At 38.3% G+C, this 13,804-nt stretch overlaps 1 protein-coding gene across 1 annotated transcript in view; it reads left to right on the top strand.

Moving 5' to 3' along the window:
* The first annotated feature begins 1,375 nt into the window (after positions 1 to 1,375).
* LOC145988438 (dipeptidyl peptidase 1-like) overlaps positions 1,376 to 13,804 on the top strand; it is a 42,614-nt gene continuing 30,185 nt past the window's right edge. Inside the window, exons 1-5 of the mRNA XM_083123333.1 lie at positions 1,376 to 1,538; positions 2,729 to 2,886; positions 5,695 to 5,838; positions 7,592 to 7,722; positions 9,290 to 9,412. Of these exons, the coding sequence (XP_082979459.1) occupies positions 1,376 to 1,538; positions 2,729 to 2,886; positions 5,695 to 5,838; positions 7,592 to 7,722; positions 9,290 to 9,412 (719 nt within the window). The remainder of the gene's footprint in view (positions 1,539 to 2,728; positions 2,887 to 5,694; positions 5,839 to 7,591; positions 7,723 to 9,289; positions 9,413 to 13,804) is intronic.

Raw genomic sequence — 13,804 nt, 5'->3', positions numbered from 1 at the left:
ATAAAATAACGACGCAAAATATTTCTATAAGCTGCACATGGTGCCAAAGTGCAAATACACAAAGATGGAGATGTTTTTCAAACGTTTGCACCACTGGGCTTGATAGTTATCATTGTAACAATTTTGTATTTTGTATGTGTTTTCTGCTTGTATGGAACTACGTAATCCCTCCCTACCCAAGCTAAAAGTTTATATCCCAATAAGTGCATATACTTAACTATATAATTGAAAAACATTGTTTGGAAACTTTTAGGATTTTATTATTACCTCCATGTTTTGTAAGTGTACCATTCTGCATATTAAAAATTTGGATATGTCTAAATGGCGATATTTTATGTCAACTTTCTGCATCTTTCGGTGAAGATAAATGATAATTACATGAAATTGATGAAGAGACACTTACAAAGAAGACCCTTGCACAGGCCGGGATTCGAACCCAGGACCCCTGGCATCGCAGCAAGGTGTGATAACCACTCCGCTAAGGGCTCGTTTGGAAGGGAAAGAAACAGGTGCAACTTGAAGCGATGCCACCACATTCAAAGTACCGTGGGCGGTATAAGAACTATTTTCGGAATTAAAATCATTAAAGCAAAGCTGACTCCTTGCTTCATCACTTTTTGTTCTTGTAATAATATAAATATATGAACACTTACATTATGTATCAGAAACACATTAAAACACATGTAAGTCAGTTTGCATATATTTATTTTATTAAATCATTGATTGTGTGTAATTTGATTGATTTGATTAATTTGGTGTTTTAAGTCCTCTTTATACACAGTAAGGCTAATCGGGACTGGACCTACAGTTTAAATTGGGATCCGAACCACTATGTGTCTCCACAGGGAATCGAACCCGGGACCCCTTGATTACAAGGCGACAACGCTACCACTGCGCCATCCAGGAGGCCCAATTGTGTGTAATTTGTTCGCAAGAAAATTTCTAACAGAAAGTATTTGTAAAAGTAGTTTACAGTTACTTTTGTAATTAGTACTAATAAATGTAACTCAATTAGTACCAATAAATGTAGCTGTAGCTCAGTATGTTTCCAAATATTGACCCATTCCTTGCATGAATTCGAACCCAGGGTCTTAGCGTTATAGCACATTACACTAACCACTACACCACACAGGCTGGCTGATCCCATTCTCGTATCGAACGTTGCGCAATCTCGACAGTATTTCTTCACGTCAGTGTAAATTTATAACTGATGTAATTTTACTGCCACCGACAGTTACGATCCAAAATTTGAGACGAAATTTACACCTTGTCGCTCAAAACTTCCTCGAAGAGTGAAAACGTGACTTGAGAATTCTTTATATAGGAGCAAACTTGGCAGGAGAAAGCATGTCCAGCTCTTCACCTTGTTTCACCAATGGCTGGGAAATATTCGTTATTAACTGCCTCTCTAGTCATCTTCTTGACAACTTGCTCAGCGAAGAACCATTGCTCAGAGGATGATGTGATCGGAACTTGGGTCTTTTACGAAGGGCCAAGAACCGGCAATAGAGATATCGACTGCATGGGAAATAATTCGAGTAAGGCTCGCTTTTTAGAAACAATATAAGTTTATAGGTCAAATCAGCTGAACTGTAAAATGTAAGTAGCAATTACGTCATCGAGTCAACCGGCGTGATTTTGAACTTTAGGGAAATTTCCCTAGAGACGTAGGTCTATATGCTATGCTATTTATTCAGAATAAAATTCCACAGATAGGCTAATCGGAACTGGACTTGCACTTGAAAGTGGGATCCGAACCACTAAGTGCTTCCGCTGGGTATCGAACCCAGGACCACTTGATAACTAGGCGACGACGTTATCTTTACCTAAGCCATCGAAGGGGCCCTAAAAAACAACTCTGACAAGTCTCGTTTCAAATCGTATTCTCTCGACACCTTCCCTGTTAGTGTAAGAAATGTTTCATTTACCAGATTCCAAATTGCTGCCACATACAATGATTTTTTTTACTTAGTGCAGAACTTGTTGTTTTATGAGAATTTTACAGAACTGAAGACCGATATAATAAAGTTACAAATGAAAACAAAACTCCTTCGTGGAACGAAGTCAATTTAATACATGTTGTACTGCATCTCAAAGCATTTTAGGAAAATAACATGAGAGGCAGTTTCAGTCAGTTTCTGGACAAGGACAATTCATTTTTTGAATGACTCATCAAAACAGAGACCCGAAGTCCTTCGATGATCTCGGGATTTCGAATCGTACGATGTCCACCAGGGGTTATTTTCATTGCTGATGCCATCTCCTTGAAGTTCTTTACCCACACTAAAATGGTATTCCGACTGAGACAGATTAAGGTGAATGTCGTTACTTCGCGCAACTTCCGTTCAGTGTTGATTTCAAAAACCGTCAGATTCAGTTGCCGCGTCTCACAGGTATTCAAAAAATGAAATGTTCTTGTCAAGAAATTGCATGAAACCGCCAGTGCCACATTTTCCTAAAATGTTTTGAGATGTAGTACAACATGTGATAAATTGACTTCGTTTCATAGTATAGCTTTGTTTTTATTTGTATTAAAAAACCGTCAGTTGTCGATTTTTGTAGTTCAGGGTTTGACATGGGGCATCGTTACTGGGAACAGAAAATAAAACATAAAAACTTTTCTGTCACCACTCAGCAACCCTACGAATGTACTTTGTAGATGTTTGTGTTAGATATGCATCAAGATGCATTTGTTTACCATTTTTTTTCTTTTATTGATTGTTTTTAGTGAAAAGATATGCGAACGCCACTCGATTGATTCTCAGCTACCCTGACGAGGCCGTTGACCAATACGGGAATGAGGGGAAATGGACATTGGTTTATTCTGCTGGTTTCGAAGTTACAGTGAACGAACGGATCTATTTTGGGGTCTTCTACGTAGATGAGGTGAGTTATCACGTTCCTTCTCTTACAAACAGGGTGGTATTTGAAAAGGGATGGAGGAGAAATCTCTCACCGTGCTTAACGCATTCTCCCTCACTGGTTGTAAACCTTTTGGTCCTTGAGAAAGGGTTGTGTTGTTACGATGCCCTAGAACAGTGGTTTCCAAAGTGTGTGCCGCGAAATGTTCCAATATTTTCACAGAAATTGAATCAGTGATATGATTGTTCCAAATGAATGTTTCTGAATTTGAAACATGTGTCTATTTGTCAACTTAAGGCAAGCAACCTAACTGCACTAACTGAGTGTTGCAAGAGTTAAATAGGCCTACATTCTGACTTGGGTTCCGCAGAAAAAAATGGAACACTAAGGGATCCGTAAAAACGAAAACGTTTGGGAACCTCTGATCTAGAAGAAGCTACAATAATTCCACGTTCCCAACTGGAAACTTTTCAAATACTACACTGGTTGCAAGGTAACTAACAGGAACGGTAAGTACTGTCACATGTTATTGCAGCGGCATTTACTTTTACTTTTACTTTTCCAGACAGGCCCGTAGCCAGGATTTTATTTCGGGAGGCTCATCCCTTATCAGCACAGGCGTCGCCAGAAATATTTGTAGAGGCGGCAGGCTACTGATAAAACTTGATTAGTAGAAATAATAATGACAATAATAATTATTACCACGGTTATAATTGTCATTTTACAATAATAACTATTATAAGTTATTAGAAATAAACCAATGTTAATACAATTATTATTATTATTATTATTATTATTATTATTATTATTATTATTACATAAATGGAGACACTTTGCTAATCCATCCACCTTATGAGTGAATATCCAACACAAATGTTGTCCATTAATTTCTTACATCTTGTACAATTAGTGTACTGAAAATCATAGTTAGTATTGTATATTGTTATTAACGTTTACACATTCCGTAAAAAAAAACTCTTGAAGAGTTAAGGCCAAATTTTGCTCATAAAGTTTATATTGTGTGACCTCTCACAAAGAGGACTATAGATATATACTAGATTTTGGGAGCTGTGAATCCATTTATTCTTTGGATTAAATGGTAGAATATAACCTGGTTTCTCTATTATATTCTAAACTTTTTTCGATGTAATGTTTAATCCGGCTAAGGATGTAAAATTAATTTAAACTATTTAAATTAGATATTTATATAATTTCAGGGAGGTTTACTTACCTTCTGCTTCAATGCGCATACCTTCTACTTTCGATTACTGTAGCTTTTATGTTTAAATGAAATAATTAAAATTTTTATTTTTTAAAATTTTAAGCATACCTTTTCTAAACATTTTTTATACCAAGTATGGGTATATCATTATCATCACTATTCTACCATCAATGACATGTTTTCTAGAAATTTAGTAATTTTAGCCATGTACAGAGTGTCACAAAAATATACACACACGTTAAGAGGAATATGAAAATCAAGTGCCCATTGCGTTTTGAAGCACGGGCATTGGAAGATTTACATTCCAAGAAGAGTTCTTCCTCTCAATGCAGATGTTTAAGGTTCAGAAGAATATCTACTCTCCCCGTTCACGAGACCTCACGCCACTAAACATTTTATATAGGGATTCACAAAAGGTAAAGTTTACGGTAGAAAAGCAGCAAGAGTCAACGATTTAAAGGTGAACAGGAATGCACACATATAAACGAAACGATGATTCTTGGTATTTGCGATCCCATTGATTCGTTTTCCAATTGTGTCTGTCGATTCTGTTAATTTTTGAAAATTAGCAGTTGCCTATACATTTTTTGGGACACTCTGTATTTAATGGAAGCATAATTCAATGTTAATTGTAACATGGTACTTACATGAAGTTTCGTGAAACTTAGCGTATACCATGTGAAAATGTTGGTACTGCAGCACTGTACTTCTCTATAGTCACACTAACACTTATCGGTCGTAAGACAAGTTTGACATCTGTTACCTATTACTTGATGGTTACTGATTTTCTCTTATCCAGAAATGGCAACCACTGTTGTTTACTACGTTAGGGAGTAGGATTTGGATATGGAATACTTTTAAAAAAAATCTAGAAGGCACATGGCAGCTCTGTATGTCTTACCTGTTAGTTAAGAAATACTTGTCAAATATTACAACGTGGATGAGTGTGTCTATTTTTCAGTATGGCAGAGCTTTCAGACCGAAATGACAAGCGACAGGTGGCACGCGGCACGTATGTTTCACACCCAAGTGACAAACGACACGGCCATACGCACCGGAACAGGCACTCTCCTCTCAAGACTGTACGTACCAAAAATATTTACTGCGCATGAGCGACCAACAGACCGAGGCGACACGGTGCACGATATTGAGAAAACTGCCCAATCCGAGTGACACGCAAGAGACAAGCGGCACCTGCAGGTTGTCGTGTCGCTTCGGTACGAAAGGCTGATTTCTGAATGTTTGTTTTCAAGTGACGCGTGTCCCTCTGGTAGGAAAGCTCCTTTATCGACCTTGGTACCAAGCGCCCTGAGCAATCGACTCAGATCTCAATATGAAGTTCGAGTTTTGAGTTCGAAGCCTGGATACCTGTGTTCATTTGTGAGTGCTCCTTCAATATTTTCGTGTCATCACCTCTTCATTTTCACCGTCGCAATTAGCCAAAAGTGGGAGAAAAGTGACGTAAAATAAGAAAAATACAAAAACTATTTTCAGTACTAGTGGGAAATAGATGTATGTGAGTGTCAATTCAGTGTCAATTGCCTGATAATGATTATACTTTCAGTTATATAATAGACTTCTTCCTTCAAGCTGCTATATGTTTTTTCCAGGATTCGGATGTTATCAATTGTGGAAAATTAGTAGACGGAGTGTCCCATGACGTCACCGTTAGGAACTGGGCTTGTTTCTACGGCAGAAAACGTGGTGGACATACCTACGAGAGAAATGTTAACCTTACAAGTACTTGGGATAAGGTTAGTTGCTTTGCTTGTTTTCTAGTACTATACAACGCATACACACTCTCACCCCTACATACACAGACGCGGGTATCTGTAAGGAGAACAAGAGAGGACCAGTCCCCTCTCCCCCGTGGGAAATTAATGTCAGGTGAAATTTACATATTCCACACATGTAATTTCATATCAATGGAAATATGCTGGATTATTGTAAAGGAGAAATATAGGTTTCAAATATACAGAATTTCAAATTCAAGTACTAATTAGGGGTGAAAAATAAAATAAAAATGTTTTCTTGTCTCTCATTCACATCCTGGAAATATTTTTTTTGTGTTTGTGTTTAAAACGTGGTTAAGTCGATTTAGGATTATGGTTGCGAAATCAAGAGTTAACAGCATTAGCGTAGTTAGGATTTATTTGTCGGAAGGGCTGCGTTCTAAGGGGAACGGGATACAAAATCAAATATTTCGTAATTACTATCTTTAACCTTGGTTTCGAAGGCTGTTAAAAGACAGGAATGGAAATAGGAGATAATTTTAAAGAGAGGTTTCCATGTACCGCTTTGGTTTTTCTCAAGTTCTTTACTGCTCTCATTTGAAAATTTGGATTTTCTCAAAATTTCGGAGGAGACCGTAGCCTCATCAGCTACCCAACTGCGTGTGCCAGTGGTTACCCGGTTTAGTTCAAGAGTAGGCACATTTCATCAGTTCAAATCAATTTAAAACTGAAAGTTTTCACCTGATTATCTTTTGCGCATAATGTGAACCTTAAAAAGCAACTATTTCATTCATCTTGCCAATAAATGATCGGACTAAATGATTTTTGAGTTGTCCGTTCAACTATTGTCTAGTTAGATATCATTCAACATGAAAGATAAAACAATAATATGTTTTGTAGCATTGATACCGTAACAGTAGAATCTACGCACCCCCCCCTTATTACACAAGCAACACGTAATCCACCCATACACACCTTACTCGTATCTGTATGAGTGTAATTTGTACGTGTATATTGTACGAATTGTATCGTATATTTGATTTCACTCTTAATGTTGTAGTGCCTTTCGTATACGTTGTTTATATGTATTAAAAATTCATTTGAGTACTGAATAACAGTACTAAAACGATTCTTTTAACGTTATTACCTAATCCGAATATATACATATAACTTACCTGACTTAAGGCATATTGAGACTCGAATTTTCTTCGTCTACCACTAGGTTATGTACTAATGTAAAACTGAAACTACAAAGAATAAAAAATCAACAAAAAATCATCAAATACGATTCTTCCTTTCAAACGTTTTCTTCAATCAAATTAAAATAAAAATGTGAATAATACATCTACTACATATACACATATTCAATATTTTTCACTCATTTTAACTTGATTATAAACTTGCTGCCTTCATGAATAACCACGGTTATCTATGGTTAAACGCAACCACACTCAACCAAATAAGATAGGCTAAACTGCAACTTGTATAAGTAAGCTCTTAGAGGAAACAATAACCATAATTTGTGTGCTACAGAAAATCATCATTAACGTACTGTTTTACATATTGCTTAAATATTTTTTCATATGATTTTATTTCCTCGAGTCCCTTCCTTACACCATATCTTATGCATGTTCAACAATTTTCTAGAAATAAGAGTTTGTGTTGGCATGGAACCCTAGTCTTATACTGTCTATGGAGACAAAAACTAACAATATGCCTTAACTCCGAATTATCTTTTTTCACTGTATTTCATGTACGAACACTCGCTTGCTAGCATCAAGAACAATTGGACGATCTCAAACTTATACGCAAAATCAACAGCGTTCAAAATTCGTGGGTGGCTGAAATGCCCAATGAAGGGAACATGACCCTGCAGGAAATGATAAACACATATGGAGGAATCATGTAAGTATGAATTAGTTTTAAGAAATTATAAATTTAAAACCACGACGAGAATTGTAGGGCTGACTTTCAAAGAAATACTTTTTAGTAGTATTTATTACTTTGTCTCACGGGTGCATGTATAAAAATGAGTGTCTGCACTGATCTGCATCACTTTGTGGTTCATCTCAAGAGAGAAGTTACCCTCAAACTACACATGTATAAACAGATTGCACACCGTCTAAGCATTGCGTTATTGTTGTCTACTTTATGCACAGATAGGCTAATTGGGACTGAACCTACAGTTTAAAGTGGGATCCGAATCGCTATAGGTCTCCATCGGGTATCGAAACAGGGACCCCTTGATTACAAGGTAATGACGTTACCGCTACGCTATACGGGAAGCTCTGCTTACAATATAAGGACAGTTGCGTGGCTGAGAAGAGATTTGGGTCTCATAAGCTCCCTTCGGCTCAGTTTTAAAAAACCGTCGATTATAGGAGTAAGAAAAGATGACAAAATATAGGGTAACACCATTAAGCCTTGTTTCCATGATAACCAAAAACTCAATATGCTAAGCAAGGCAGAATTTATTTTAATTTAAAAATAAACTAAACGTTACGTTTCAACTTTCTAGCAAGTTCTTCTTCAGACTCTGTACCAAATACAAATGAAATGTGGTACAAAACAAGATTTGTATACACGCAAATCACTCCCACAAGATTATTAGAAAGTTGTTTATCTGGAACATTCCTTTCGAGGTGTTCCAGCAGGTGGGCTTCTTATGTCTTTGGTTTGGTGTTTTAAGTTCACTTTATGCACAGTAAGGCTAATCGGGACTGGACCTACAGTTTAAAATGTGCCTCCACCAGGTATCGAACCCGGGACCCCTTGAAGGCCCTACCCTCCTCCTGTCAACTGTAGAGTAATCGTGTAGTTTATGTTTTAAAATAAAATAAATTCTGCGTTGGTCAGCATATTGATTGATTGAATTGCTTTATTTTACTTCGCTTTTTGTGCAACTTTTGGCTAATTTTTTAAGATGAGGATGAAGGATGATATGATGAAATTGATGAATAAACACTCACAAACATCCATGCCCAGGCCAGGATTAGAATCCTTGACCCCTGGCGTTGTAGCGCGATGTGCTAACAAGTCTGCCACGGGGTCGGCTGGTCAGCATCTTGAGTTTTTGGTTTAAGATCTAGGGCTGATTCTTCATAGAGCAATATACTCTCCATACGAAAAGCTTAGCACTGCCAAAAGACACACTTTTCAAACGCAGTTCCACTTTAAGATTAATATGAACAGCAAAATTTCCACTTCCTTGGTCTGAGTTATATTATGGCAACTACTTGATTGATTGAGTTTATTTTACTTCGCTTTTCTGCGACTTTTGGTTAATCGCGAAATTGAGGATTAATGGTGATAAGATATAGGGACAATGCAACACACTACGTGGAAGGGAGGTTGGTATTCGGGTGTCCTCCACAACTAACTGATTATATAATATTATTATTTAACAGATTCAAGGATGAACCCATTAATTGTTATTGCTTGTATAACTCTTCCAAGTTTTATATCATCACAGGTCTACATACCCTCTTCCTGAACCAGCACCCGCAACTCCCGAGATGAAGATGAAGGCGAAGCGTTTGCCAAAAAGATTCGACTGGAGAAACGTAAGCGGAGTCAATTACGTCAGCCCTGTGAGGTAAGACTAGTTTTCTAGTAAAATCTTAGTTTGTGACCGCTCCTATAAACTAGCGGCAAGCAGGAACATTTCATGTTATTATTATTGTTATTATATTTACCTGGCTTCCATTTGCGATTACCAACTAGGACGATGTTTACAAACAATAAAGTCAGTAGCGGCTTGTAACCACACATTCGCAATTATCTCGAAAACGGCTCGTTTGGAAACCCATGTTTACTAAGACTTTTTTGCTTCTATTATCGTGTACTTTCAACTGTGTCACTTTGCGATATTACTTATGATACACCCTGTATATGTATGATATGTGTTTGTGTATGTGTTATATGTATATACATATAATTATATATGTAATTATATGTATACATATATATGTATATATATACCGCGTGAGGCACCTAAAAGTACCACCTGAAATAGCGAAGAAACCAGAAACAGTAGCGATGTGAGGTTTGCGGGAAACAATAATATCAAATGGGGCTCGTAAATCGGAGGTATGGGGTGGGTCGAAAAATATCGACAAATGGGGCATCTGGAGCAAAGTCATATTTTTTTAAATGGAACGATATACAATAACATGCATAATATAAAAGAGCACACGCAGAGAAACACAACGCCGTTGGTCTCATGCATCTACTGCACATAGGAACGAAGATATGCCCATCTGAAAATATGTAAACAAACTAACAAGTGGCCCACTTGGCCGTCAGTACCACGGCATGTAAGACTTCTCAGGTGCCTGACAGAACTGCCTTTACGCAGAGCAAGTTTTGATAGCAGGTCCACGAGATCGTGTTAGTTCATAGCAAGCAGTCGTAGTGGTAAGAGCGAAGATTATGGTGTTCACAAACATAGAAAAAGCGGACATGATCCTGATTTATGGGGAATGCCGAAAGAATGCCTCAGAAGCCTACCGTGTGTACGCAGAGAGATATCCGGACAGACGACAGCCATCTCGACGTCTGTTTGGTAAGTTATTTATTAAATTAAGAGACACCGGAAGTGTAACACCACGAGCACGTGTGCGGAACAAGCCAACTACAGGTGAGGCAGGTGCAACAAATGTTCTCGCCGCTGTTGCTGTGAATCCGCACGTTACCTCCCGTGAAATTGCCAAGGATGCTGGGATGAGTCAGCGAAGTGTATTGCTCATTCTGCACACACACAAGTTTCACCCATATCATATTTCCCTCCATCAGGAACTTCACGGGAATGATTTTGTGGACCGTGTTCGGTTTTGCACATGGATGTTACGACACGCCACACCCGATTTGTCACGTATCCTCTTCACTGACGAGCAGTGGCGAAGCGTAGAGTTCCTAGCAGGGTAGGCACAGAAGTGCGATAATTTCCATTAGTTGCTTAAATCTGTAAAAAGAAAGGGAGTGGGGGGGGCAGTAGCGAAGCGTAGTCTTACGAAGGAGGCAAGCAATGTTTCAGTACAACAAAACATGTAGTACAACGACATGCCGAGGGGAAAGATTCAAGGTTTATAGCCTCATTTACCCAGTCGCTGGATTTGTCAAAATATCGTAATAAAGTGACTGTACTAAAAATAAACCATATGATCCACAAACGTCACATTTACTTTTTAAAAAAAATCCAGGTAACGTTATTCATATGATATTAAACGTTTTGCATATGCGAACTTTCCGCATGCGACTAAAGGGAGACGGAATTTCTTACTTACTTATTAGTACCTTTATTTGTTCATTTTTATTTAATATGGTCAAACGGTGACCAAACCGATTTAGATAAAAAAAAATGGGAATCATTTGTTTATTTTACGCTGCATGATGTAATTTAGTATTTTTGGGCACCCTAAAAACCGCATTGGAGTAACTTAAACACTAAATAAAAAGTTAAACACAAACAATAAAAAATTCATTTGAAAGCAAAGAAACACATGCATAGACGATGTACTCACCACAATAAATTTCAAACTCTTTTTCCATTGGATGCCACCCTTTGGAAATGTCGCACAAAGCCCCTTGGGCTAACTTGTTTTTAAGTCCGGTAAATGCGGTGTTGGTATCTCTCTCGAGCTAAACGAAGCAATTTTCAATTGCTCAATAATACACCCGCACTTCACATCAACCGTTCCTAAATACGCGTTCATTCCGATAAATTCACAGCACAAAACACGAAGCAACAAACACTCACACTATCCCACGCGCTTTCCACAACTGCAAGCATCCACACAAGATCACTTTGAAAATCTCTGAAACAACAGAAAGTGATACCAACCTATTTCCTTAATTTTTTTTTCCGTCACAAAAGATATATCAGTTTGGAGATAAAAATTACGCGGAGGAATCAGAATCATTTCAGCAGAACGAGTATGTACATTAATATTTAAGTAATAAAGTGTCATTCAATGGCGTGCCCGGGGCGAAGGGGGGGGGGGTGGATGGTAGACATAACCCCCTTTTGGCCCAGTATATCTAAGAAAAACGTCAAAGGAAGGAAAAGATGACAAAATGGGGACCGTAAAAAGACCCTGGGAACACCACTTGCGTCATAATAATAGAACTTAAAACATATTCGGGCCTCCCCGATGGCGCAGTGGTAGTGTCGTCGCCTTGTAATCAAGGGGTTCCGGGTTCGATACCCGGTGGAGGCCCAAGTGTTTCAGATCCCATTTTAAACTGTAGGTCCAGTCCCGATTAGCCTTACTGTGCATAAAGTGGATTTAAAACAACAAATCAATCAATCAATCATTAAAACATATTCTTGTGCTCATAATATGCAGAATGTATACGATTTACTTCTATGCCATGTACAAATATCAGTAGATAGTTCTTTCTCAGATAGCTTTATTTTCACCCCAAGTTTTATTCAAAAGCAGTCAATTTATTGATTGTAAAATTTGTGAAAGAGCTCACTTGAATTACTGCTTAAATAATTTGGCAGTTGCAAACACTGGTAGCGGTCAACACTTCTGGCGTAATTTGAGCTGGACCGACCAGGAAGCAGGGTGCAGGACCAAGGTCCGTCCAATCTTCCCTCCCTCCCTGAGAAAACTCTTCACGGGGGTGCAGAAATTCCACTGCCCCAACTCCCAATGTCAACTTTTTTTACTCGTTTTACATTTCGCGAAATCTAAAATAATTTGTAATATAATATGATATATATGGAATTTAGAACAGTGATAATAACTTCTTTTAGTTATTTTATGACTAACAATTATTATTATATTTGCGATCTTGTTTACGTGTTCATGAAGACAAATATTCGTTACTAGTTTTTGCTGGCAACGTACCCATAGATGAATCCTTCTGCTTTCGGTTGAACTCGGCTATTTTCGGGAATCACGCAAGCTCCGAAAGCACAGCTTTTTGTAGAAGCTTTGTGGACGGGTTCCACCAGAATTTCACGCTTCGCCATGTGACTCCTTCGGAGGCCTTATCTTCCCGCAGAACGGCTGCAAGCATTGAGGCTGGTGCTTGCTACAGAGCTGCTGGGGGAGTTTGCGGCCGCATTTTTTCGCGAAATGGAGTGCGATGGAAACTAAATACAGTTAGAACATGCAAGCAGTGCTTGCATTGCTTGTACTATATCTTCGCCTCTGGGGGGGGGGGGGGGGGGCTATGTCATGGAGAGTGGTTCAATGTCTCTCCAGACCGCTTCTTTACTTGCCAGTGGCGTGACGTTTTCAAAAGTGTTGTTACCGGCCATCAGCACGATAATTATGTCTTAGACGTTCTCCCCCACCCACCAGATGTCATCGATCTAGATTTTTGTTCATTTCTGTTTTTTTATTTGTTTGTATTTTTTCAACCCCTGATTTATGCACGCACCTCCAGAAAGAACTACCAATCATGAGACATCGCGAAAATCCAACGAATAGTGTTTGAGCCCTGTTGTCAATTCTTCATCACTTTTTTCTAAATTTATTTATTTATTTTGCAATTGAGGTGAAAAGGGCTAGAAGAACCCCATAATTTCGGGTCAGTCTGACGTTTGTGCCGTGAGCAGACGACAGAATTCCGCACTTTCAGCGACTGTCAGTTTGGTATGTTCTATTGCTGCCAACTTAGTTTTTGTAGCAAGACTTCCTCGCACCGAGGAAAACACCATTGTTATCTGTTGTCTAGCTAAAGGAATGGTTGCAGTTAATTCCAGTCTTGGCTTTCTAGATAAATGAATTTCTGACATCTGTATGTGCAAGTAAACATAATTTAAATTTTGAATATTTTCGTCTCATTTGTTCTGATCTATGCTAATCGTGACGATGAGAATGTATGGAGAATGAATTAAAGATGACCAGGAAACATTGACATGACCACAATTAGGTCACCTGGCTTCGTAACGTGTTAGGATGACGACTACGGGGCTTTCAAGAAAAAACTTAAGTAAAGGTGACCCCTCTCATTCAGTGTGTATACTTCG

The sequence above is a fragment of the Lepisma saccharinum genome, chromosome 1 (genome assembly GCF_977018435.1).
Source record: "Lepisma saccharinum chromosome 1, izLepSacc3.1, whole genome shotgun sequence".
Lineage (NCBI taxonomy): Eukaryota > Metazoa > Arthropoda > Insecta > Zygentoma > Lepismatidae > Lepisma > Lepisma saccharinum.
This window is presented reverse-complemented; position numbering and strand designations above follow the sequence as displayed.